A 23,928-nucleotide genomic window follows, 5' to 3' on the forward strand; every position below is an offset into this window, starting at 1 on the left:
CAGTAGACTCGGAATTGCCGGTACTATTACTTTCCTGTTAACATTCTCGATTGACCTACTACCTAACCATCGTGCCCATGTATCATGATGTATAAGGCATCGCATTATTTGTTTCTTTGCAAGACTCCTGTATGTGCTTGATTAAAAAATCACACGATACTACCAGCCACACTTGAAATGAAATTTCCCATCATTTCCCCACTACCATGGAGTCTATACATAAATAAACTTGAAGTAAAGAATAAACTCCCGAGAGACCAAAACTCTAGGACTATAAACACTGTGATATGTGCAAGTTGCCATCCAAGACTCAATATTTGAAGCCTCAGGCTTCCAACTTGAACTTGAAGGTCTAACATTTAAACTTGAAGTTGGAGATACTACTAGTAGCTCAGAGCTAAGCTGTTGCACCACATGTGCACTATTTACTCCGTACATATGTAGTAGCTCTGGCTCCGAGTTTCATATATCATATTAGGTCTCCACTATCCCGCCCGGTCATGCCCAAAACTTGCATGAGTCAACTGGTGTCTTTAATGTCTGTGGATACTCTGTAGGCACAAGTTGCTCGAAGCCACTCCATATGTGCTTTTATCCCGAGCTGGCATATTTGCCGCTTCGGACTACATAAAGCGTGCATAATTGATTGGACTGGAATTGATGCATGGCTCACTATTGGATACGCCACAATGCACACTGCTTCACATCTAGTCCAACTATGCATGGTATAGCGCTTCCGCTAGCCGGTACACAATTAACCTAGGCTAATTAGAGGGTCTAATTTCTCAAAATGAAGGAGGCCTCTGAGATGCCAGGTGTCATCTGTCACCCCGCATGCGATTTCCAATATGATAAAATTGATGGAGTGGTCAATTGGGGCAGGGGCGGTTTCAAATCATCACTAGCACGTTCATCCCGCTTTAGGGCTTGACTAATGAACCTTGCAAGCACTAGCAGCTATCCGCCAATTTTTACAGTTATTCATGCGCAGGGGATATCATAACATTCTGCCTTATAGAAACCAGGGACAAGCGAGAAACAAGCTCACCTGTTTCATGTTTGAATCTTGATGTTCCACATGTCGTGGAATCGGGCACCAGATTTCTATAGGGATTTTGTGGCGTTTTTTTACCCCGAAAGGTGTCCACAGGTGGCCCCGGCTTTTTATCCACTCAAATGCTTGTACTTATTTGAGTAGATACTCCGGAATTATGTGTCTTAAAAAATGATGCCGGAGCAATTATATTTTTGGGAATTGTGAAATGGTACGGAGTACAAGATCTCTGGATACATGCATGCTTGGCGGTTCAATATTCAAGGTTAGTATGCTGGAGGTATCACAGATATCTGGGCGTAATCTAGACAAGGACAGGCATCTGGCCCAAAACTTTTAACTCCGATTTGAGTATGGAGTACATTTCACACATTTGCATGTGTGTAAATATTATTCTTCTCAGCTGATTAGGCTCAGATGTCAGGGATTTCCCAGATGATATTTACTATGTTGCCGGACCTCGGAATAGATCTCATCCTGACGAGCTATGGGCTTTTTTGAGCACTTAATTATACAATTATATAGCTAGGATAATCATGATGTCTTCCAGGGCCTTCCTTATTGGGCGCCGCTTTTAAGGGTGCTTCCAAGGCTAGGCTCAGGCCCCGGCTAGCCTTAGAAGTAAACGTGACACCTCATATAAATTCTGTGCCTGTATTTAACTCTGATCGATCCCCTTCAGTGCCGATGCTTTATCATTATCATTTCTTAGTTGTTTTCTAGACTTCTAAGCATCTCAAAGCTTCCACGAAGAATATTGTGATCACTACGACAGGAAATAAAACAAGTTGTTGGAACATTTATCATGTCGCAACAAGAAACCCTGGCCCAAAGCTCGAAAGCGATGTACTCCGAATCCGCTCAACCCCATGGAGACGACGAAGCTCGTCACGACTCCGACGACGAGCCCATGGTCTACATGATTCCAAGGGACTACGCCACTGCAGCGCGTGAGGAGCGCCAAAGCCTCCTCGCTGAAGGTGCCGATCCTGACTCGATCATCCTACAGAGCGAGTTACACAATTATGTCCCTCGAAAAGAAAACGACACTGTCAACGAATATACGAAGCGTTACGCCGATACTATGATGGACATGACTCGTCGCGGCGTTCGGATTCTGAACGATATGCTTATTGCCGACCCAGTGCCCACCACATTCGGAACCGCGTCTGGCAAATTTTTCGATTTAGGCCCCAAATCGGGTACGACAAAAGGGGAGTATCGAGAATTTATGCAATGGCTCTTTGGAGTTCAGGAAGCAGAACATATTGAGGTGCCGGAGAAGTGGTTGAAGTTTGAGAAGCCAGCCGACTATTTGAAGGAAAAGATGAACAGTGAATTGATAGCTGATGCTAGAATCATGCATTCCAGACTTACGAACCCTTGAATTATTGCTAATTGCCTGCTTCTCATCGACCTGATTTCGCATTTGTTAATATAATCCAATACATCAGTGGGCAAAAAGCGGCAAGGGATGAGCACTAAAACGGAAAGGGAAATCAAAAATTGCCAGACATTATCCAGACATTATCCGCTATACTCCATATATGGTATCCATATATGCGGATATCTCGGGAATAGACATAACAAGATACCGAAAAGTGTTAGTGCGAAAAACTTGAAGCTTCGGAGTTCAAATGTTGAGATCTAGCTTGAGTAGATGAGATAGTAAAGAATCAGTATTCCAAGTCGTTCAAATTTCACATATCTCACCCATTAGTCCTGAATCCTGATGCCAGTATTAACTGTACTACGTAGTACAATTCGGGATGTTGATATCCCGTACTAAGTTTCGGGTGGCAGTAATCGGCGTTCCTTACGGCGATCATCATCTGGGCATTGTCGCTCAAAAAATGCGGGGGTTATAGATGATTACGAGGGTCAAAATGAAACAGAATAATCAGAAGTATTATATTAAATAATTACCGAGCACTTATGAAGCTATTCCGGTCAAATAGGGGAAACCTTGGAAACGCCACGTGAATCGGCTCCACCCTTAGTAGAGGTTCTTAGTTTGGGCATACGCAATCCTTTTTCCCTCTTCAAGACAACAAATAAGTTAATCAATCGCTGTCGACCAGCGCGGGGATTTGATCTTTTTCTTCAGTCTGTCAATTTCCAACTTTTTTTTCTTTTCTTTTTTTCCCTACCCCTACCAAATCCACTCCTGGAGGGTTTGATCTGCGTGTGCCCTCTTCTGTTTGCGGTACTCCGTACCTCTCCCGCCAAGCAGATCGATCGCATTGTGCCGGATCAAGCATTCGCATCAGCCCTGGGGAACACCGAACATGCCATTTCTCCGATCCCTTGAAGCTTAAATTCCGACACACCCACGCGGTTCACGACCACGCGATTCTTCACTCGGGAATCCCTGCTCGCCGATCGGGGATTCGCGAACCTCCCTGTTAACCCGGACCGGGCATTGGAAAAGCCACGCCACGTATTTGCGAGAGCGTGGGATTTTCGGGATCCCTTCTGCGCGCCGACTATCACATTTCTGACGGGGAAGACTATCCAACCGGATAGAATTGCCCATCATGCCGGCGTTCCGGAGATCAATATTCGCCATCATCTGCTTCGTTGCCTTCGTCTTGTACCTCCGCGGTTCGAGTCGTCCCCCCGACCTTCCCGACGCGCCGGGCTACAGACCAGTTCAGGAGATTTTCGCTGAAGAACAAGATTCATACGACAGAGCTCAGCGCCAGAAAGCCAGTAATCGCGGACAGATAGCTTTCGGCGCGACCCCGATTGCACCACTACGCGAACGCCTTCGCTACCAATTTCCTTACGACCTCGACAAGAGCTTCCCCGCGTATATTTGGCAGACATGGAAGTACGATCCTTCGTCTCCGTTTTTCGCAGACGAATTTCGGGGCACAGAGGCTAGTTGGACGGAGTTGCACCCGGGTTTCCAGCATGAGGTTATTGGGGACGACACGCAACGCCATCTAATCCAATATCTATACGGCTCGGTTCCAGATGTCTTCGAAGCCTACGATTCCCTTCCCCTCCCTGTGATGAAAGCCGATTTCTTTCGCTACCTTGTCCTCCTCGCCCGAGGTGGAATCTATAGCGATATCGATACCATGGCTTTGAAGCCAGCCGGATACTGGCTTGCCGAGGAAATCGATCGGACAAAAGTGGGATTTATCGTTGGTATTGAAGCTGATCCTGACCGTCCGGATTGGCATGAGTGGTATTCTCGCCGTATTCAATTCTGTCAGTGGACTATTGTTTCGAAGCCCGGACATCCTATTCTACGGGATATGGTGGCGTATGTCACTGAGGAAACTCTACGGATGAAGAGGGCAGGAATCCTGGAGGTGGGCAAAATGGACAAGACTATAATGGAGTTTACGGGTCCAGGAGCTTGGACTGATTCTGTTTTCCGCTACTTCAACAACCCTGATTATTTCCATATCCAACCTGACGACAAGAATATCACCTATACCGATTTCACTGAACAAACCACCGAGAAGAAGGTCGGTGATGTGATTGTTTTGCCCATTACAAGCTTCAGTCCTGGTGTTGGACAGATGGGAGCACACGATACCAGTGACCCCATGGCTTTTGTGAAGCATAACTTTGATGGTTAGTCCACTCTCTTACGATATCACCTTGATTGTATACATTTGTTCAAGACTAACTCTCTCCCAGGCTCATGGAAAACTGATCCATCACTGTAATACTCCTTCGCTGTGTTATCCCACCCATCACCTCAAGCTCTCTATCAATCCGTCCTAGCTTTGGCTCGGGAATTTCACCCAAAAGTCACCAGCTCCAATACCCAACAGGACTGGGAAACCATCTACTCCTTCTGCTCATGACCAGGATTGGGACTGGATCCAAATTCACCCCAGATATCCAAGCACCGCGCAGCTGGAGCCTGCTCGCTATATCACGCCCCTTCCACCCGATATCACCATAAACAGTGATACATCTCTCCCAACTCCACCTCTTCTCTTTTCCCTAGCTTCACCCTCTCCCTTTCGCTATAATTCTTCTATTCGTGCCATTGACTGTGTCTCTCATGCAGAATATGTATGTTACTAGCACGGACGAGTCTTCTTGTGAAAATTCACGGCTCATGTTTCATGATCCCTCGCACATATGATTCCCATAATTGTTGTTGCTTTTTGATTTATCTTTTTCGTTTCCTGTGCTATATACTCATTATTACAATGATACAATAGCTAGAAGTGGACTGTGGATCAGTTTAGTAAAATATCTGATAGACATGCTTGTCTAATACTATTTTTGAAATACCCGGTGCTTTCAAGTTTGTACTCCAGTTTTCCTATTCGAGTTTCGACTGTCGAAGAACCTATAATCCCACATGATGAGGAATCGAATGAAATAAAATTTCTGGATTAATTGGATGTTTCGATTTCTCTGATAGTTGAGCTATTGATGAGATTGATCCACAAAGCATACTACCCATTCAACTCAATTTAAATACCAGAAGCTTGCATCACCGAATAAAGCTTCCAAATTAGATTCACGTGTATATACTGTCTGTCGTCATCATAGCTTGAAAAAAGAATAATAAACAAGAAAGCAAAAGGAGTCATCCCGATGTAAATCTGTCAAGCTAGCAGAGCAGATGTTGAAACCGAAATGCTTCGAAGTAAATCATAATGAAATGAGCTCATATCCTCCAACGCTATATTTCGCTTGAATAGATAGAAAGAAAGAGAGTCGAAGAGATCAAGGACAAAAAGGCAGTGGGGTATAAGAAAAAGAAGATCAAAGAAGCACTGATGTCAGTGTCTCAGGCAGAGTCTGGTCATGGGACCCGATATGAAGACCCTGCATAAATGACGTAGCTGAGGCAGACTTGGAAAATTTATCCGGTCTCCTACATGGTTTGCGCGAGGGCAAAAGAAACACAGGGTGGAAGGTAGGACCATGGAAGTGTGATATGGCCTCCTTCAAATATCAGAGTGCCGCGCAATTGGGCAGTTCCGAGTCCCTGTGGGGTTTATACTCAGGAGCTCATAGAGGGCCTGAGACATTCCGAGTTTGGGGATATTGGAAAAAACCAATTGGAATAAACTGGAATAGCGAACCGTTATTCAGTTCAAAAGGAAAGTCGGAGCAAAAAAGCCATAATCCCTTTTGTGTCTGGAAACCCGCCCTGAAAGGTTGTTGAAACAAAGCAAGCTCGAAGAATGGTAAGATCCCAAAGTAAAGAGACTATTAGAAATCACTGAACAGAGGCTCAAATTTCTTCTTCAAGTCGTCGGTGTAAATATTTTGGTTTCTCGTATCGGTATCTGGGTACTCCTCGAAATTTCCCGTATCGGCTGGGTGTGATACTCGGGGAATAATCGGTCCCTTGACTCGTCGGTAGAACAGGTCATCCCAAGCCACGTCCGCAAAGAACGGATGAGATTTCACCCGAGTTGATCCACCCGATATGTGACCAAGTCGCTCCGAAGGATTGGTCTTGCAGAGCAGGCTCACGATGTTCTGCGCTGCAGGGGGCATATTGGGAGGGAAGCGTAAACGTCCTTCCACGATCTGTTCGTAAATGCGCATAGGATTCTGGTCCCAAAATGGAGGCTGTCCCACCAAAAATTCGTAGATCAGGATTCCCAGAGCCCACCAATCCACTGCGAGTCCATGTCCGCTGTTGTGGATAACTTCCGGAGCCAGATACTCAGGTGTCCCGCAGAGAGTATAAGTCTCACGATTGTCCACTTGCTTTGCAAAGCCAAAGTCCACGAGTTTGATATGGCCTTCTGCATCCAGAAGGATGTTCTCTGGCTTTAGGTCACGGTAAGCGATGCCATGAATATCATGAAGAAATTCAATAGTCATGGTGATTTCGGCAGCATAAAATCTTGAGGTTTCTTCGTCAAAGCGGCGCGACCGTCGGAGATAAGTGAAAATCTCACCCCCGGGACAATAGTCCAGCTGTGAGGAGTTAGCCCGCTCTATGTAACATGTTAGAGATGGGAAGCCCATACCAACATATACAGATTTTGTTCATCTGAGAATGATGCAACGAGGGTTGTGATAAAAGGATGTCCGGTTACCGCGACGAGAGCCTTGCGTTCATTGCGCACATGTTCCACCTGCTTCAGCTTGATTACTGTTTCTCACTAGTCAGCGAGGGGCGCGCATGGCTTCGGACGAGAAGCACACTAACCATCAGCCTTGCGGAGTATCTTCAAAGCGTAAACCTTCGATTTGTCCTTCTGGTCCTTCAGTCTTGCGAGCCAAACTCGAGCGAAGGTACCTAATATCACCGCCAAGAACATATGTCAGATCGCGATACACGGGTTGCGACAGGCCAACGGAGAGGCAAAAAAAAGGGTCTATACCAGTGCCTAGAGTTTTCAAGAGGGTGAAATCATTGACGTGAAGATTTCTCGAGGATATGGACAATTGTTTCTCGTCATGGCGCTCAGTGATAAGGAACGGGTTCAACGCTCGCGGAGGATGGCGGAAGGCCTGAACGAGCTTCTTCTCCCGTTCGTGGAAATCGTGGGCTCGCATCTTGTGGGATTCGGAACAAACAGGATTTGCTTGCGCCTCAGGTAGTAAGGGGTGTTCGAGAGTTCTAGTTGCCATTGGAATGGCAGAGCATCTCCGCTTCGTTTCGAGGGCGATCTCAGAGAAGGGAAGAAAAAAGTGTATAAGAGTCCACCCCGTTAGCGCGCCACACCTAACCGCGTCAGGAACGCAGCTTTAATGAAGGGGGGAGCTCTTAAATCAAACCAAACCGCATTGGCTAAATGTGAATTCTCAGGAATTCTCACAGCGAAAAGTGGAAAATAGAGGTTCGAGCACAAAGCGCGGGGCAGCGAGAGGTTGCGAAAGGAAGTTCTGCCAGCTCTGACGTATCCATGGGGGGCGGGGTTGGGATGGGAACTACGGTGATAAATCGGAACCTTCATTGGGCTGACATTGCTTTTTTCGGTTCTTTAGATCCGGTGACCATAATACTAAGAGATATACAAAGGAATATAGGGGAATATAAGTCCATAGAAGTTAATATAGACTGATATGTAAGCTCAGTATGACCCATTTCTATGCATAGATAGTAAGGTCGGTACCCGTGAACTAATGTAAGTATGAAAGACATATCTTCAGAAGTAAATAGATTGATCCATTTTACCGTTTTTGGATCTATATGCGAACAGTTTCCCTTATAATACACCCGACAATAATGTGAATAAAATAGAGTCCATGCGATTCAGAAGCCAGCTGGCCTGGATCTCGATCCTAGAGATGGATGGTGCGCGCGGGCCTCCAGGACTACCGGCCGATATATTTCGGGGATAACAGAGGATGGGAAAGGATTCGACTTTGGAGGTGCTGGCAAGTGCTGGCAAAGCGAGGGCGCATGCAAAAGCATGGCGGAAGAAACGCGCTCACGATCTAGAGTTCAGAATCAAGCCAACAATCAATCTGATATGCCAGTGTTAGTTCGAGTATTAGGTGAGAAAGCTAGTGTTTGATCTTAAAACATACCCATACAAACCAAGGACTTCACCAAAAATCAGAATCAAAATCATGCCAACGTAGACGCGGGATTGCTGCATGTATGCTCGAACACCCTACATCCTTATGTTAGCATCACGCAAATCCGATGACACCCACGAGATATGCTTACTGCATCACCGACAACACCGATAGCGTATCCCGCGGCCAAGCCGGTAAGACCAACTGACAATCCAGCTGCCAGATGCATGATTGACCTGTATCCGTCCCGTCAGTTTCCAATCCCGCGACATCCCTTCTTCTTGGTATAACATACGAGTATAAACTTCCGTACATGTTGCCATTCTCTCCTGGTCGGACTGCTTGTGCGATAAGGACTGAAATGACAAGACCGTAAACTGCAATGATACCGGACATGACGACAGGGATAAGGGACTAGAGAAATGAACAGGTCAATTAAGTGTTTTGCATGCCCTATTAGAGCTTGTCATACCTTCATGATCAAGTCCGGTCGGTATGAGCCTACACCGGCAATACCAACTCCAGCCTTTGCTGTGCCATATGCAGCTCCTGCGCCTATTTTGGGGGGTGAATGGTGAGTCTTTAAGCATTCAGGATATTCTTTCGAGCCACGTACATCCGAAGATCATCTGCGGGCGAGATTATGGTTAGTCAGTCGGTTCATCAGGAGTTGAGATATTGATCGGGACTCACTGCGGAAGCAATGCCGGCCTGATTTCAAGAAAAGTTTGTTAGTATTCATCTTTCTCAAGCTTGCATCTCGAAGCTCCTGCGGGCTGTGTAGGTACTCACAAAGGAGAGGAACGGCGCAAACTTGGGCGCCAGCTCACTGTCAGCCATGATGGTAGAGTATCAAAGGAAGTGAGCGGATTGAAATGGCGAAGAAAGGGAAGGAAATGAGAGCTCAGTCAAGGCAATGCCGAATGAGGGAGGGGGGGAAGGAAGTTGGTTGATAGGATTGTGTTGGTAGTCAGTTTGGTCCGCCCTAGTGCCTCCGTTGTGCTAGGGAGTCTCCGGTGTGACCAGAGTGACAATACGTGACAATACTGTCCCCGTGGCGTAGATTGCTCAAATGTCTACCAGTTGACTACAATACCCACCACGGGTAGCATTAACTCCGCCTGAACTCCCTTCACTCAACGATCCCCCAATATTTCTCCACAGTCGGATACAGGGTAATCTGATTACACAATACCGTCCACCTTCAACCTCGTTCTCTCCTGGTCCCTCCAACTCCCCTCCCCCAATCTAATCGCGCAATCTTCCACTCTCCTTCCCAGCTTCTTGGTGATTTCCGACTGGGGATGCTGAGGGTATGATCGTCCAAGGAGCCCTGACTTTGTTGCGCTCACGGCTCCTAGCGCCCGCTGACTATTGAATCTCGCCCATTCTCAGGATCTCTAGAAACCGGGAGGGCTAGCGATGGCATATTGAAGATCACACGTTTACACTGAACATTACGACTTATTTCTTCCGATTCAACCCATTGCTCTCTGTGGAGTTGCTTTATCAATTCCGCTATCTCTTCTGTTGTTCACGATCTTGAATCATCCACTATTGCGACGCTCTGAACGCTTTCTACGATCGACTCGAATACAACCCCCCTCCCCTCCCCTATTTTGACACCTTATCTTTCCCCCCGCCTCTCGTCCTTACCATACCGGCATCAACCTCCTCCCTCAGAGCTCTGAATAGAACGATTTCAATCTGGCAGATCCTCGGGGGAATATGGCGGATTTGGGGGCTCAGCGTGGCCGGAACTACCGGCCCTATGGGACGGCCTCATCCACGCAGCGAGATGCTGCGTATTCCGACATCTTTGGTGGTGCGCCACCACCAGGTCGCTCACAGACTATGAACTCGCAGACTCCCCAGTTTACTCAAGGTCGTGCCCACACTATGTCGTCGCAAGTGACGCCGCCTCAGTTTAACCGGCCGCCGCCCCCGCCTACACGACAAGTGCCCAATGGATACGGACCAGCGCCATCCACTCCAGTGAACGGTTATCCTCCAGCCCCATCTCCTGGAGGCTATCAGGCTTATAATCCTGGAGGGGCCGCGACCATGTCTTCGCAGCCGCCGCCCCGACCGTACCCCGGCCGGCCCGTGTATCCTCGACCTCATCGCGTGGATTCTAGACAAGGACCGGCTCCTCAATACTCGGATCCTCGGGACTTCAGTCGTCCAATGCCCCCTCCGGCATTAAACTCAGATGCGACAAGGTCTCGGTCCATGGCGAAATTGAGTGGGCCGCCCTACCAAGCAGCACCACTTCCACCGAGCAATTTCAACCACACCTCGGCGATCGCTTCTCGCCGAGAACCATATCATGCGGGCGCCCCGTCAATGACTCAACTAGGCCGTCCAGTTCCCGAAAGGCACACCAATGAGCGAGCTATGTCTATGACCACTTATGCGTCGGCGCCAGATCACACTCACATCATGGGCAGTGGACGACAAATTCCGCATCGACGACCCCCATCTGGTCACGAGCAATCCGTGCCAGCCAGATTTGATTCAATGCCAACAGCTGTCGCGGATGGGTTTGTGAACAACAACCGCCCACCTAGTGATGCTTCAACGCGGTCTCGTACCATGTCCATGGCATCAACTGTCATGCCGGATCGCACGATGAGCGTAGTGAGTCAATCAACCCAGATTTCTAACGGGCAAGTAACCTTGGTTTCGAGCGATTCGCAACGCAAAGTACCTGTTGTTTACCCCGCTCTGCTTTCTCGGGTTGCGGATATTTTCCGTGAGAAAATTTCTCTGGGTGAGCGCCAGAAGAACGCGCTGTCATATCAAAACGCTTTCTCCGGTACTGATGCTGTGGACTTGATCGGTTCGATCATTCGAACACATGATCGGAATCTTGCTCTGCTTCTGGGTCGAGCACTCGATGCTCAAAAGTTCTTCCACGATGTCACATACGATCATCGTCTCCGAGACGCCCCAGGTGAGGTGTATCAATTCAAAGAGACCATGGGAGAAGACACACTAGGATCGGAAGTCAATGGTGTTTTTACTCTTCTGACCGAATGCTACTCTCCTACTTGTAATAGAGACAGTCTCTGTTATTCAATTGCCTGTCCCCGACGATTGGAACAGCAGGCTAGATTGAATCTGAAGCCTCAGCCGGTACTGAGTACTACGGGCAGCAAGGGTAGTCTGCACATAGATGACGATGATGATAATGACAATCAAAAGCTTTGGATCAACATGGTGCCCAAGGAAATTTCTGACGCTATTGATGACCGCGAAAAGAAACGGCAAGAGATTATCTTTGAGATCATGTATACCGAACGCGACTTTGTCAAGGACTTGGAGTACTTACGAGATTTCTGGATGCGCCCCCTGCGTGCTGCTGGTCCCAATCAAACCTCCCCGATTCCAGAGCACCGACGAGAAAAGTTTATTCGGACGGTGTTTGGGAATTGCTTGGAAGTCTTGAAAGTCAATGGTGGTCTCTGTGAGGCTCTTAATGCGCGACAAAAGGAAAGCCATGTTGTACAGACTGTTGGTGATCTATTCTTGCAGCATGTCCCTCGATTTGATCCATTCATCAAATACGGTGCCAACCAGCTTTACGGAAAGTACGAGTTCGAAAAAGAAAAGGCCTCCAACCAGGGCTTTGCCAAGTTTGTCGATGACACCGAGCGCTTGAAGGAGTCCCGAAAGCTAGAGTTGAATGGTTATCTCACTAAGCCTACAACACGTTTGGCCCGATATCCTCTTCTCCTCGAGTCGGTTTTGAAACACACTGCCGATGACAGTCCCGACAAGCAAGACATTCCTGAAGCAGTGAAGATGATTAAAAGCTTTTTGTCTCGCGTCAACACAGAAAGTGGAAAGGCCGAAAATCATTTCAACTTGGTGCAGTTGAATGCTGCATTGAAGTTTGCCCCTGGTGACTATGTTGACCTGAAGCTCACAGAGGAGAACCGTCAAATGCTCTCGAAGATGGCCTTTAAAAAGACTACTGCAGAGAGCTCGGAGGTTACCGCATATCTCTTCGACCATGCAGTGCTTCTTGTTCGCATTAAGATCGTGAACAAGCGGGAAGAATATCGCGTATACAAAAAGCCTATTCCTCTTGAGCTCTTGGTGATTGCTCAAATGGATGAGGTCATCCCACGTCAAGGAATCGCAAAACGGCCCTCGTCTAGTCTCCTGCCCAACAAGACTGCTCCAAACCCCCCTCCCGCCAAAGACGGTGGCTTGCCGATCACCTTCAGACATTTGGGCAAAGGCGGCTACGAGCAAACCCTTTATGCCACATCCCCTACTCAGAGACGAAAGTTCATTGAAATGGTTGAGGAGCAACAGCGGAAACTCTGGGAGCGCAACAGTAACTTTTACAACAAGACAATCCTTTGTGAGAACTTCTTCTCTGCTATTAACCGGGTCAACTGTCTTGTACCAGTTGGTGAGCTTACACCTGATCTCTTACCCTATTTCAATTATGCCTAACCCTGTTTTGTAGATGGAGGTCGAAAGTTGGTGTATGGCACTGACAGCGGTATCTACCTCTCTGAGCGATGGCCTAAAGACAAATCCGCAAAGCCTCGACGGGTGCTCGAGGCCAGCCAGGTCACACAAATCGACACATTGGAAGAATACCAGTTGCTGTTGGTCTTGGCAAATAAGACTTTGACGTCTTACCCAATGGAGGCTCTTGAGTTATCAGAGGGTCAGAATGCTATCGCTAAGCGTCCGAAGAAGATTCAGGGTCATGCAAACTTCTTCAAGGCAGGCATTGGCCTTGGACGCCACCTTGTGTGCTCGGTCAAGACTTCAGCCTTGTCTAGTACTATCAAGGTTTACGAACCTATGGACAACTTGGCGAAGGGAAAGAAGAAGTCTGCTGTTAGCAAGATGTTCCAGAGTGGCCAGGACACATTGAAGCCCTTCAAGGAGTATTATATCCCAGCGGAATCTTCATCAATTCATTTCCTGCGGTCAACATTGTGTGTTGGTTGTGCTCGAGGTTTTGAGGTTGTCAGTCTTGAAACTACAGAGACTCAGTCTCTTCTGGACCAAGCTGACACCTCCCTTGACTTCGTCGCTCGTAAGGAGAACGTCAAGCCCATTCATATCGAGCGTATGAATGGCGAATTCCTTCTGAACTATAGCGATTTCTCATTCTTTGTTAACCGCAATGGATGGCGAGCTCGACCCGACTGGAGGATTTCATGGGAGGGTAACCCGAACGCGTTTGCGCTCTCTTATCCATACATACTTGCATTCGAGCCCAACTTCGTTGAGATTCGACATGTCGAAACCAGTGAACTGATTCATATTATGACTGGAAGAAACATTAGAATGCTGCATTCTTCCACTCGTGAGGTACGTTTTTCCTCAAGCTACATTCAACGTGATTACATGCTAACATGACAATTTAGATCATCTATGCATATGAAGACGAAAGGGGTGAAGATGTGGTGGCTAGCTTGGACTTCTGGAACAAGCCTCAGCACTAAGCTGAGTAGTCTTCAAGCAGACACCACAGTCTTCAAATCCAACCCCCTGCTAGGCTGTCCCCCAATTCCTGGAGGGGATTGTCATCCCAAGAAGTTTTGGCTGGATTTTGGAGCTGATTATGGCGAACTGAGCCATTACCGATCAATGCTCCTGTCCAAAAACCTCTAAAGTTCAGCCGCCTAGCTTTGCTAACTCTTCTTTCATCCCCCGTATTTTCCACATCTCATTCCGGTTCGTCAGTTCCCTATGATGTATACTAAGGCCCTGACGGATCCGGTTGATACCATCTCATCTCTCATCCGCCATCACCGCTTCCTTTGCACTTTTTTCCTTAAAAGAACCTCGTGAAGAGGATTCATCTTGTCTCGTTTCTGTGTGTACAATGGAGCGCAAATACCACTTCTTGCGTGTCTGCTTTTCTATGCTGCCGTGTCGTTTTTTCCATCTTCTCCATTTTTCTTCTCCTGTCTTTTCTTAAAATTTTATTGACTTCTTATTCCATCGACATCTTTTTTTCTTGTCTTTTAACTATGTAGCCTGTGAAGTGATGATCATCTCTTCTTTTGTGCCTCATTTCTTCGACCTTTTGAACTAGCTTTTTCTTCTTTTTGTACTGTTGACTTTGAGGTGTCTCTACTTCCAACGTAATGTGGAATGTTAGTTTGGAGCTACATAATCAAGTCCTATGGAATTCATCTGAACTCGAAGTAAGATGCACCGTCACGGTACTGCTGCACCTAAGCATTCAAATTAGACGATCACCTGGGCATCCGAGTCATGATGAGATGATAGTACATCCATGTCCCAAGTCCGAGTCTCAGGATCAGATGATATATATTTCGGAGCAGGTAGGTGCATGTTGTTCCAGTAGTACCTATGTATATATTCCAAGCCTGAGGTTCTACACTGGCATACTATCGGATGATACTACTACTATATAGTAGAATGCTTCAAAATTTATGGATCAATTGGTCAGGTCTACTAGTAGTAGTATCTAGTACATCATGATACAACTAGTATTTCAAACGTTGGTAGAAGCCGAGAGTGTATTGTAGTAAAGGACAGCATAAATATATTAGAGTATCTGGAAACTACGATAAAAGAAGACATGACCAGGATACTTTTTCTTCCCATTCACTATCAACTAGGAAGACAGCGGGTAAAAAAGAAGATAGAGAGAAGACATGGATTAAAAACGAAAATTGAAGGGAAGAGGGAATCTTGCTGCGCTGCGGACTTTGGACAAGGTGCCAGGGGCGATGATAAAATGAAACAGGAAGTGATGAAACCCCCAGCGCAGAGAAAAAGCCAGGGTACAGAAAAGGGAGGAATGGGTGTAGACGGGAATTGGAGCTGGGTGGCATTGCGAAGTTGGTGGGCTGGGGGTGAGATCAAAACAAGAAGGGATGATACTCTGTCTTTTTCTCTTGTCTTCGAGACGTTCTGAGAGGGTTGATTTTTCAAGGATCAAAAGAGAAATTGGACCAATGTCGAGAGCTAATGTTGAGATTTTGTCCATTTCCGCAGAGACATCAGAAGGAGAGAGAAAAAAACAGTAACCGAAAGAAAAGAAAAAAAAAGCTATTAACGTGAATAAACAGTCAATATTAATCCCATAAACAGAACCCAACTTCGTGCCACGAAGTCCATAATTTTGGCACAAACGGTATCACATTGCAAAAGGCGCCCCGCTGGAAAAAGCCGCTTAGTCGACAGGGTATATCTAGGCCTCTCCATTGGCTTCGCTGACATTGCTCTGGCTTGCCTCGCGCGCCATACGAGCCTCGATCTCCCGCAGCTGGCTCTCGCGAGCCAACAACTCCTGTCGCTTCTCGGCGATCTCGCGCTGCACCTTCAGTTCGATCTCGCGCAGCTTCTCCTCCTCGCGACGGAGTTGCTCCTCCTTCAAACGGACGGACTGGGAGGCAAGGTCTTCGGGGTTCATGCTTGAGTCGATACCACTGTGGAAAGGTTAGAATTGAGGTAAAGAGAGTAGGGGGAAATTTTAGAACATACGAAACAGCACCGTCCACGCTCTTGCTGAGCTTCTCTGTACGGTAGTTCTCGTAGAGGAAGTCGTGGGTGATCTCCTTCAGATCTGCGAGATGGCTGTGAAGAAGGGCACTGCGGATAGCAAGGAAATCGGAGTGACGGGGGTTCTCAACCTCGACCACACCCCATGGGTACTGACGAGCGCGGACCTTGCGGTTATCAATCTCGACAAAATCTTCAGAACCAACAATGGCAAAGGGCATCAGACCACGGAGCTCAGCGTTCTCCTCAACAGTGTCCTCATCATCCTCTTCGACATCGTAGGGGAAGTTGTAGACGGGAATACGGTAGTGCTCAATGTCCTCCATGATCAACTTCTTTGACTCGGCCAATTCTGCGGGGGTGAGGGAGTCGGCCTTTCCGATGACGGGGATGACGTTAACACGAGGGGAGAGGCGCTTCATCAATTCGATATCAAGCTCACGCAGGCCGTGTCCGGTGGGGGTGATGAAGTACAGCAGCACGTGAACACGGTTATCTCTGAAACGGGGGTTACGCTTAATTCGGGACTCCTCAGCAAGAATGTCATCGTATTGGCGCTCAAGGTATCCAACAATCTCGCCGAAGCTGTGAGAAGCCTGTTAGTGGGAATCCGGACATCGGGAAGGGGGGTAGGAAACATGCCTGGCCTCGTTGTCAATCTGGTCACCGAAACCCGGGGTATCAACAATAGTCAAAGAGATGCGGGTACCTTCCTCATCCAGCTCGAGCTCTGTAGCAAACAAAGATCGAATTAGCTTTACCCCGTATGCTCCGTATTTTCGTACCCCGTAATAATTAGGAGCGGATTGGATGGACCTACCGACGGTGACAGGCTTGATACGGACACCCTCCTCAAGATGGGCGTTCTCTGCATCATCGGCATCCTTGCCCTCAAGAACTTGCTTGCCACAGAGGGTGTTGACAAAAGTTGTGCGACCTATGAAGTTCAATCGTTAGTGGTCAATTGAGGGGGAGAGAGAGAGTAAGATGTGAGATGTGAAGCTTACCAGTTCCGCTGGCACCACAGACCATCAAACAGAACTGAATACCCTTCTTGACATTCTTCTTGCGACGAATCTTCATCTTCCCGCGGCGGGGACGCGCGTTAGCTTTGAATCCTAAGTGAATTTTTTTTGGTGGAGTGATATGGGGACCTCCCGTTTGGAGTGTTTTGGAGACTGGGAGATTGGATTCACATCAGGGGACAACACATACCGCGTTCAAAGCTGAAGACATTGTGAACTAGAAAATGTACGGAGCAGCAAAAAAGAAAATGGAAAAGCAGAAAAGATTGGGGTATCCAAAGGCAAGAGAAAGAGAAGGTGGTGAAGCTCTCCTGATGGTTAGTTTAAGTGGTGTAGGGGGGGGAAGGAAAGACAGTTCGTTTCCCCCTTTTTGGTTACGGGCCAATCACGGGACACTACTGGAGTCTCTTCATATAGATCTCTGCTTATATATTGAGAGATCACATATGATATTTGGATTGTGGATTATGGACTTATTTGATTCGAACTAGAGCTTTAATAATTGAATTAAATTAATCCTTGGACTTTACGTATAATATCATCAATTCTATTTTCTTATTATCTTTACCAACTGATATAACAACCACTCAGGGGTTCACTGGTCATAGTGGGTCTCTGCTGCCCGCCCAATTCTTACATAATACCCATTATGCCTGAATCACCAGGTGTCAATTTGACAGTTGTTAACTAACTAAGTCTTTAGCCGTGCCTTACGCCCTATGTGCCTCCCAAGGTTGAGCTATGGATCCATAGAGCTCTGCCCGCATCTCTTATCGCTGATCCGCATCTGAGCTTCCCCCCCCATATTTGACCCTTGCTCCTCCCCCATCTCCACCTTCTTATTACTGGTACATTCTTGCGCTCGAGCTTTATCTCGGTGCTCGGAATCCTCTCTTTTCTTTACTCTTCTCAGGATATGATTCGTGAAAATGAATACCCGCCAAGTCATCGATGAGTCCGTCGGACCATATTCGTTATCGGTTACCTTCAACCATGACAGCAGCTGCTTCTCAGTCGGCTTAGAAACTGGATTTTGTGGTAAGAGGCAAATCCATTTGAAAAGAGAGATGGAGCTCCCCAGAAGATGATCAGATATTGAGCTTGGATGCAAGTAACACCAATGCTGACCAGTCTTTACTATAGTATTCAATTCCAATCCATGCGAACTAAAGGTTTCCAGAGGTAATCTCCTTACAGAGTACCTTGACTTGAAGCGAAATCAAGGTTGACAAATTTATCAATACAGACCTCAATGCAGGTATCGGCATTGTCGAAATGCTCGGACAAACGAACTACATCGCCATGGTGGGTGGTGGGCGAAACCCCAAATTCCCGCAGAACAAGGTGAGTTTATGGATGTCAACGTAAGGCATAATCTACCATGCTAATGCTGGAAGAATCCGATAGCTTGTGATCTGGGATGATCTCAAACTAAAGCCTACTCTCCAACTCGAATTCCGTACCTCTGTTCTTGGTGTCCGCCTCTCTAGAACCAGAATCGTCGTTGCTCTCTTGAATAGTATCCACTTATATCCGTTTTCAACTAGCAAACAAAAGCTGGGCTTCTATGAGACATCCGACAATCATATGGGTCTGGCTTGTCTAGGTGAAAAGCTGCTTGTCTTTCCTGGCCGGTCCCCGGGACAGGTGCAGTTGATAGAGTTGGAAACGGGGAATATTAGTATTATCCCAGCACATAGCTCTTCACTACGGGCAATGGCACTGAGTCCAGATGGCGAGGTTCTCGCTACAGCAAGCGAAGCTGTAGGTTAAAGTTTTTACATATTAACTTCATTGGTCTCAACTAACAATTTACTAGGGCACTTTGATCCGAATCTTCTCAACTGCAAACTGTACGAAGCTGGCAGAGCTGCGCCGTGGAGTTGACCATGCAGTAATATTCTCTCTATCTTTTTCACCATCTAACACTCTCTTGGCCGTAACCTCGGACAAATCTACTTTACATATTTTTGATGTACCCCATCCCAGCCACAGTGGGCGTCACAGCCAGTCCCCAGCTTCAGGGACAGAGAATGGTAATCGGACATGGGGCATTCTTGGAAGATTGCCACTTTTGCCACGAGTCTTTTCAGATACGTATTCATTGGCCAGTGCACATTTTGAGATGGGCGATGAGCCTATCCCGGGATCCCCATCTATGCTCAACCATGGCTTATCACTAGGCCGGCCTCCCAAAGGCATCATTGGCTGGCAGGATGACCAGACTCTAATGGTGATTGGGTCTGGAAGGGAAGCCCGCTGGGAGAAATTCATACTCCGAGACGGGGAGGATGGAAGACGACATTGTATGCGGGATGGTTGGAAACGGTATCTCAGCGGCTGAGACTAGCTTTTGACATTTCAAATATTTGAAACGAAATTTTGCGAACTGTAAATATATGATTCTTTGATGCGACCGATACCAATCCACAGAAGCTTTTTGAGACTCCCTTGGCCCACGTGGATCACCCAAACGTAGAGACATGTGGTTCTGTTTCAGCGGCGGCGACTGTCACGGTCTCGATCGCTTCGTTCACTGCGATGCCTTCGTGACTCGGGGGACCGTGAGCGCTCTGGTGTCCGATCTCTCCGGGATCTTTCCTCCCTGTCCCGGGATCGGCGACGTGACCTCTTTTCATCGACTGGAGAGCGATGCTCGCGATCTCGGTCACTTCGATGCTTCCGAGCATCCGGGGAACGTGAACGAGTCATGACCGGTGTACGGTCTCTCCCTGATTTTCCTTCTCTGTCTGTTGACCGACGTCGCGAAGTCTTTTCCCGGGCAGGCGAGCGATCGTCCCGAGGTCTGCGCTCACGTTCACGGGATCGATGGCGACGACTGTGCCTGCTAGGTCTTTCTCTGCTGTCGTCCCGTCGGCGAGATGACTTTTTCTCGCTGCTCTTATATCTCTCGATGGCAAGAGCAACTTCTTCCTTCTTTTCTTCAACCAGGAATTCCTTCATTGGGTCTTCGTCATCATGGTCCTGAATCAGAGCTTGTAGTTCCTTCTCTTCCTTCAATAATGGTCGCTTTTCCTCGCGATCTTCATCAATCGACCCTCTCCGTCGACTGTGGCGGTCACTACTCTTTGCGCCCTTGTCATCGTTGATGGCAGCATCTCCCATCAGCTTCGCGACATTATCTCCCTCCTCCTCGTCGTCGCGTCGCTTGTACCGGGTATGATCGACTCGTAGCATGCGCCCCAGAACAGTTGCTCCTCCAAGATTATCTACTGCAAGGTCGGTGCTCCGTTGGTCCTCATATTTAAGGAACGCGAAGCCCTTGCTCTTGCCCGTTTCCTTGTCGCGCATCAAATGGACGTGGGTTGGCTCTCCATACTGAGAGAAAATTGTGACAATATCGCCCTCTGAGAGGTCAAATGGAAGTCCACCAATATAGATGTAGGCTGTATCGCGGTAGTCTGCATGCCATGATGCCTCTGGAGGTCTAGACAAGGAGTACGGTTAGCCCCAGACTTCTGGAATGAAGAAAAAAAAGTCCATGGTATATAGTTCCACTTACATCGCATGTTCAAGCTCGCGCTTATTGAGCTGTTGCACCTGGCGAATGGAGTTCATTGTGATGTAATTTCAAGATCTTCCACGAAAAGAGGAACTTGAAGCTTTGTGAGGAGAATCTGGGAAAGGTGGAACCCGGAGCATCTGCGGAACCGTAAAATCACTTGTTTACTCAAGAGAAACCCCCCAACTCCTCCCTCATCGCTCATGACGTCTCATATTTACAGCGAAACAATTATCTTGATTTTCTCGAAACTTCTGCTTAGAACTTATAGCGATCTAAGCAAATTCGGTTGGACCGCGGCTTAGAAGCCAACATATCAAATTCATCCCCACCCAGATTCCCCTGACCGCGTTCTGCTTCAACTCTCCCGCACCACCCGACTACGACCCAACGCGCGCTATTATCTCAGAGACTTTTTTTTTGTTGGAATGGTACATGCCCACTGAGGCATGGTGGGACTAGACCAGAATATGTCCTCCAGTCCGAATCATGGTTTGAAAGCCACCGGCTCCAATAGTCGACCTACCAGCAAGGATGGCTCTAAGAAGAACATTTGGTCCTCGCTACTGGATGGTGTCGCCAATGGAAAGCGTCTTCCGGAAAAGAACCTTTTGATTCTAGGTGTGTTTTTATACTGGATTTGCGGCGCTGGAGCGAGCGAGCGAACAAGAATCTTTTATCTGAAGCTCTTGTTGCTGCATAATTTCCAACCATGGTTGCTAATTGATCTTGTCATGGTTTAGGAGGTACACCCGAAAGTCAGAGAGAATTCCTAGACACATTCTCGGCGGATACATCTGCAGATCCGAGTTTAGTGAATGAGAAGCGAAAGGGCAAGACTCCACCAATTGCTAACCAGTTTGCATTGGGATACACATATCGAGATGTCCTCGATGCTGACCAAGAAGGTATGCTTGATGAATCTATACAGCGACCGTTCGCTTGATCAAAACTAACATTTATATTCAAGATACGCTGGCGCGTGTCTCGGCCTATCTCCTGTCCGAACCCTCTCCATCCTTTGCATCCCTCCTAAAACCTCTTCTGACCCCTCAATCTGTGCCGGAAACGCTTGTTGTAATTCTGATGGATTGGTCTGATCCATGGACATGGATTCGTCGACTAAGAGAATGGGTTCGCCTTCTCCGCTCGGTCTTGGTCTCGCTCGACGACAACACAAAGATTGTGATGGAGGAGACGATGACGGAGTGGCGCGATCGCAAGAGGGGTATGGATGCTAGCGCAGGAGCTGCAGGAAACTTAACAAACTCTGGGGGCCCAGTTACGATACCTCTCGGACCTGGCGAATGGGATGAAGGACTGGGTATCCCTATGTGTGTTGTTTGTCAAGGAGTATGGATAAGCCACAGCCCAACGGAAGGATCAAGAACAGCTGGCTAATGAATGTTTGCTCTTACAGGGCGATAAGATCGAGAAATTGGAGAAGGATCATGGGTGGCATGAAGAACAGTTCGATTTCATTTTGCAATTCATGAGAACAATCCTGCTGAAGCGTGAGAACCCAACCCTCAATCATTGTTGTCTCCGCTTTCTAACTCTAATACAGACGGCGCCTCCCTCATTTATACTACACCTTTCCTCGCCAACTCTCTCCAAAGCCTGATCCACTCATCTCTGGGCATACACTCCCTTTTGAAACGCCAGTCATTAAAACATAATGTGATCGACCGAGACAAGATTATTGTCCCTGCCAACTGGGACTCATGGGGCAAGATCCGTATTATTCGCGAAGGATTCGACATGGAGGGAGTGTCAACTGCTTGGTCGATCGAAATCCAGGATCCTCCTGAGCCCCTCGGTCAACCCACGGATGTTGGCAAGGATATCGAGAACGAAGAAGACGGAACCAGCGCAGTGGCAGTATTCGAGCAAACAATCAAGGACCCGAAGCGGGACATGACTATTGCCCATCCGAACACTACGAACAAGGGGACCAAAATCGAGATAGAGACATCTGATCTCCAGGGATTCCTCGCTCAGCAACTTGAAACTCTTGAACAACTCAAGGCTAAGGATGAGAAGGACCGGGCGAATGAACCAGTGCCAACACTTGAGATGTCTCCTATGGATGACGATGGCCGAGTTAACGAGCACATCGGTCCCGTTCAATTTAACATGGGTGGTATCCAGGTTGATGCGGACGACATGCTGAAGAAACTAAGAGTGGGTCCCTTCAATTTACTCCTCCTCAGAACCATATACTGATTTTTATACAGGATCGCGAAGCTAGTCGAAGCCAGCGCAAAGAAGGAACACCCACTCCGGTGGATGAGAAAGCCCATAACAAAGCCTTAGCAAGCTTCTTCGCCGGTCTGGTCAAGAAACCCAACAGCAGTCCTCGCGGAAGCCCGTCTTCATAATTACTTTCTCTCTCTCTTTTTCTTCCTCTGTGTCTCTATCTCGAATATCCCTGGACTGTATTTTAGTTCTTTGAGCGTACATATTGTGTATGTGGAGTGAGGGTAGATCTGGCACGCAGGCCATGGTGATGGTTTAAATCTTTCGATATAGAAAGTGGTGGATTCGATGGGATAGGCCTGTGTAAACAGTTTTCTTTTTCTAGGAGATGGCTTCTATGTTTCTGCGGGGTGTTAGATAATGATACCAATATGAGCTTTTTGTTTTGAAACTTGAATCTACTATATTCTGGATTATTAAAAATATATAGTATGTCACTGTAGTATAGTGTAGTATAGTAGCCCTCTTTTCCTACTCGGGATGGAGTGGTTTTTTGAGCGCCTGGCGAATATCCAGCAGCTGCCCAGGTGGTGGCAGGAATCTATCATTTTGCCTAAACATTCAATGTTACAGGTAGCGTGGTCCGGGGCTTCATATGTATCTGGTTAAACACCATTCAAGGAACCACATCTCCCTTATATTTGAGTAAAAAAGTCCCCAGGTAGCTACTCTGCCCTGCTAGTCTAGCGGTCGGCGCCCCGTTTGGGGACAAAGGTACTGAAATTAGGTATGCCGGGCCTGGTTTCAGTGGCAGAGAAAATACCTGCGGGCGGGAGGGCATCTAGCTACAGCTAGGGATAATGTTTTTTTTTTTTTAATATTTTAATTCTATACCTATTATACTTCTAGCTTTTCTATTTCTATTGCACTTTCAGATCTTCAAAATAAAAAATAATTGAGAGAGATAGAAGGAATTATGTGATGCGGATGGATGTATCAAGTGAGGCTTTTGAGGCTATTCACGCATTTCTGATTTTGAAGGTCCTGGGTTCAATCCCCGACCTTGCCGGATTTCTTTTTTTTCTTTTTTCATGTATACGACTGACTCTGAGATCTGCGATAGGCTATATAGGTCGCGT

General features: G+C 47.3%; 8 protein-coding genes across 8 annotated transcripts; 5 read left to right on the plus strand and 3 right to left on the minus strand.

Annotated features, from left to right (window-relative positions):
* Positions 1 to 1,859: 1,859 nt before the first annotated feature.
* N7483_000740 (uncharacterized protein) lies at positions 1,860 to 2,441 on the plus strand (the record flags this gene model as incomplete). Its single annotated transcript, XM_057084178.1, has 1 exon — positions 1,860 to 2,441. One exon carries the CDS (start codon positions 1,860 to 1,862, stop codon positions 2,439 to 2,441), a length of 582 nt encoding a protein of 193 aa, XP_056950327.1.
* A 1,150-nt stretch (positions 2,442 to 3,591) lies between these two features.
* On the plus strand, positions 3,592 to 4,740 carry N7483_000741 (glycosyltransferase family 32 protein; the record flags this gene model as incomplete). The annotated part of the gene is made up of 2 exons (XM_057084179.1): positions 3,592 to 4,645; positions 4,712 to 4,740. The coding sequence occupies 2 exons, from the start codon at positions 3,592 to 3,594 to the stop codon at positions 4,738 to 4,740; spliced, it is 1,083 nt and encodes a 360-aa protein (XP_056950328.1).
* Positions 4,741 to 8,436: 3,696 nt separating this feature from the next.
* Positions 8,437 to 9,367, minus strand: N7483_000742 (V-type proton ATPase proteolipid subunit; the record flags this gene model as incomplete). Its single annotated transcript, XM_057084180.1, has 8 exons — positions 8,437 to 8,473; positions 8,537 to 8,622; positions 8,679 to 8,763; positions 8,823 to 8,941; positions 9,000 to 9,082; positions 9,144 to 9,156; positions 9,221 to 9,238; positions 9,320 to 9,367. 8 exons carry the CDS (start codon positions 9,365 to 9,367, stop codon positions 8,437 to 8,439), a joined length of 489 nt encoding a protein of 162 aa, XP_056950329.1.
* Positions 9,368 to 10,255: 888 nt separating this feature from the next.
* On the plus strand, positions 10,256 to 14,007 carry rom2 (putative Rho guanyl nucleotide exchange factor (Rom2); the record flags this gene model as incomplete). The annotated part of the gene is made up of 3 exons (XM_057084181.1): positions 10,256 to 12,953; positions 13,011 to 13,873; positions 13,930 to 14,007. 3 exons carry the CDS (start codon positions 10,256 to 10,258, stop codon positions 14,005 to 14,007), a joined length of 3,639 nt encoding a protein of 1,212 aa, XP_056950330.1.
* A 1,724-nt stretch (positions 14,008 to 15,731) lies between these two features.
* Positions 15,732 to 17,125, minus strand: aspA (uncharacterized protein; the record flags this gene model as incomplete). The annotated part of the gene is made up of 5 exons (XM_057084182.1): positions 15,732 to 15,969; positions 16,025 to 16,638; positions 16,681 to 16,772; positions 16,863 to 16,979; positions 17,050 to 17,125. The coding sequence occupies 5 exons, from the start codon at positions 17,123 to 17,125 to the stop codon at positions 15,732 to 15,734; spliced, it is 1,137 nt and encodes a 378-aa protein (XP_056950331.1).
* Positions 17,126 to 17,996: 871 nt separating this feature from the next.
* N7483_000745 (phosphatidylinositol-3,5-bisphosphate binding protein HSV2) lies at positions 17,997 to 19,411 on the plus strand (the record flags this gene model as incomplete). Its single annotated transcript, XM_057084183.1, has 4 exons — positions 17,997 to 18,105; positions 18,314 to 18,411; positions 18,475 to 18,831; positions 18,887 to 19,411. 4 exons carry the CDS (start codon positions 17,997 to 17,999, stop codon positions 19,409 to 19,411), a joined length of 1,089 nt encoding a protein of 362 aa, XP_056950332.1.
* A 152-nt stretch (positions 19,412 to 19,563) lies between these two features.
* Positions 19,564 to 20,646, minus strand: N7483_000746 (IST3 family RNA-binding protein; the record flags this gene model as incomplete). The annotated part of the gene is made up of 2 exons (XM_057084184.1): positions 19,564 to 20,515; positions 20,591 to 20,646. The coding sequence occupies 2 exons, from the start codon at positions 20,644 to 20,646 to the stop codon at positions 19,564 to 19,566; spliced, it is 1,008 nt and encodes a 335-aa protein (XP_056950333.1).
* A 393-nt stretch (positions 20,647 to 21,039) lies between these two features.
* N7483_000747 (dynein family protein) lies at positions 21,040 to 22,971 on the plus strand (the record flags this gene model as incomplete). The annotated part of the gene is made up of 6 exons (XM_057084185.1): positions 21,040 to 21,211; positions 21,334 to 21,498; positions 21,561 to 21,943; positions 22,011 to 22,104; positions 22,158 to 22,774; positions 22,828 to 22,971. The coding sequence occupies 6 exons, from the start codon at positions 21,040 to 21,042 to the stop codon at positions 22,969 to 22,971; spliced, it is 1,575 nt and encodes a 524-aa protein (XP_056950334.1).
* Between the last annotated feature and the right edge of the window lie 957 nt (positions 22,972 to 23,928).

This window comes from Penicillium malachiteum (assembly GCF_028827825.1).
Source record: "Penicillium malachiteum strain IBT 17515 chromosome Unknown utg000001l:1.0-8184562.0:1.0-8186909.0, whole genome shotgun sequence".
Taxonomy (NCBI): Eukaryota; Fungi; Ascomycota; class Eurotiomycetes; order Eurotiales; family Aspergillaceae; genus Penicillium; species Penicillium malachiteum.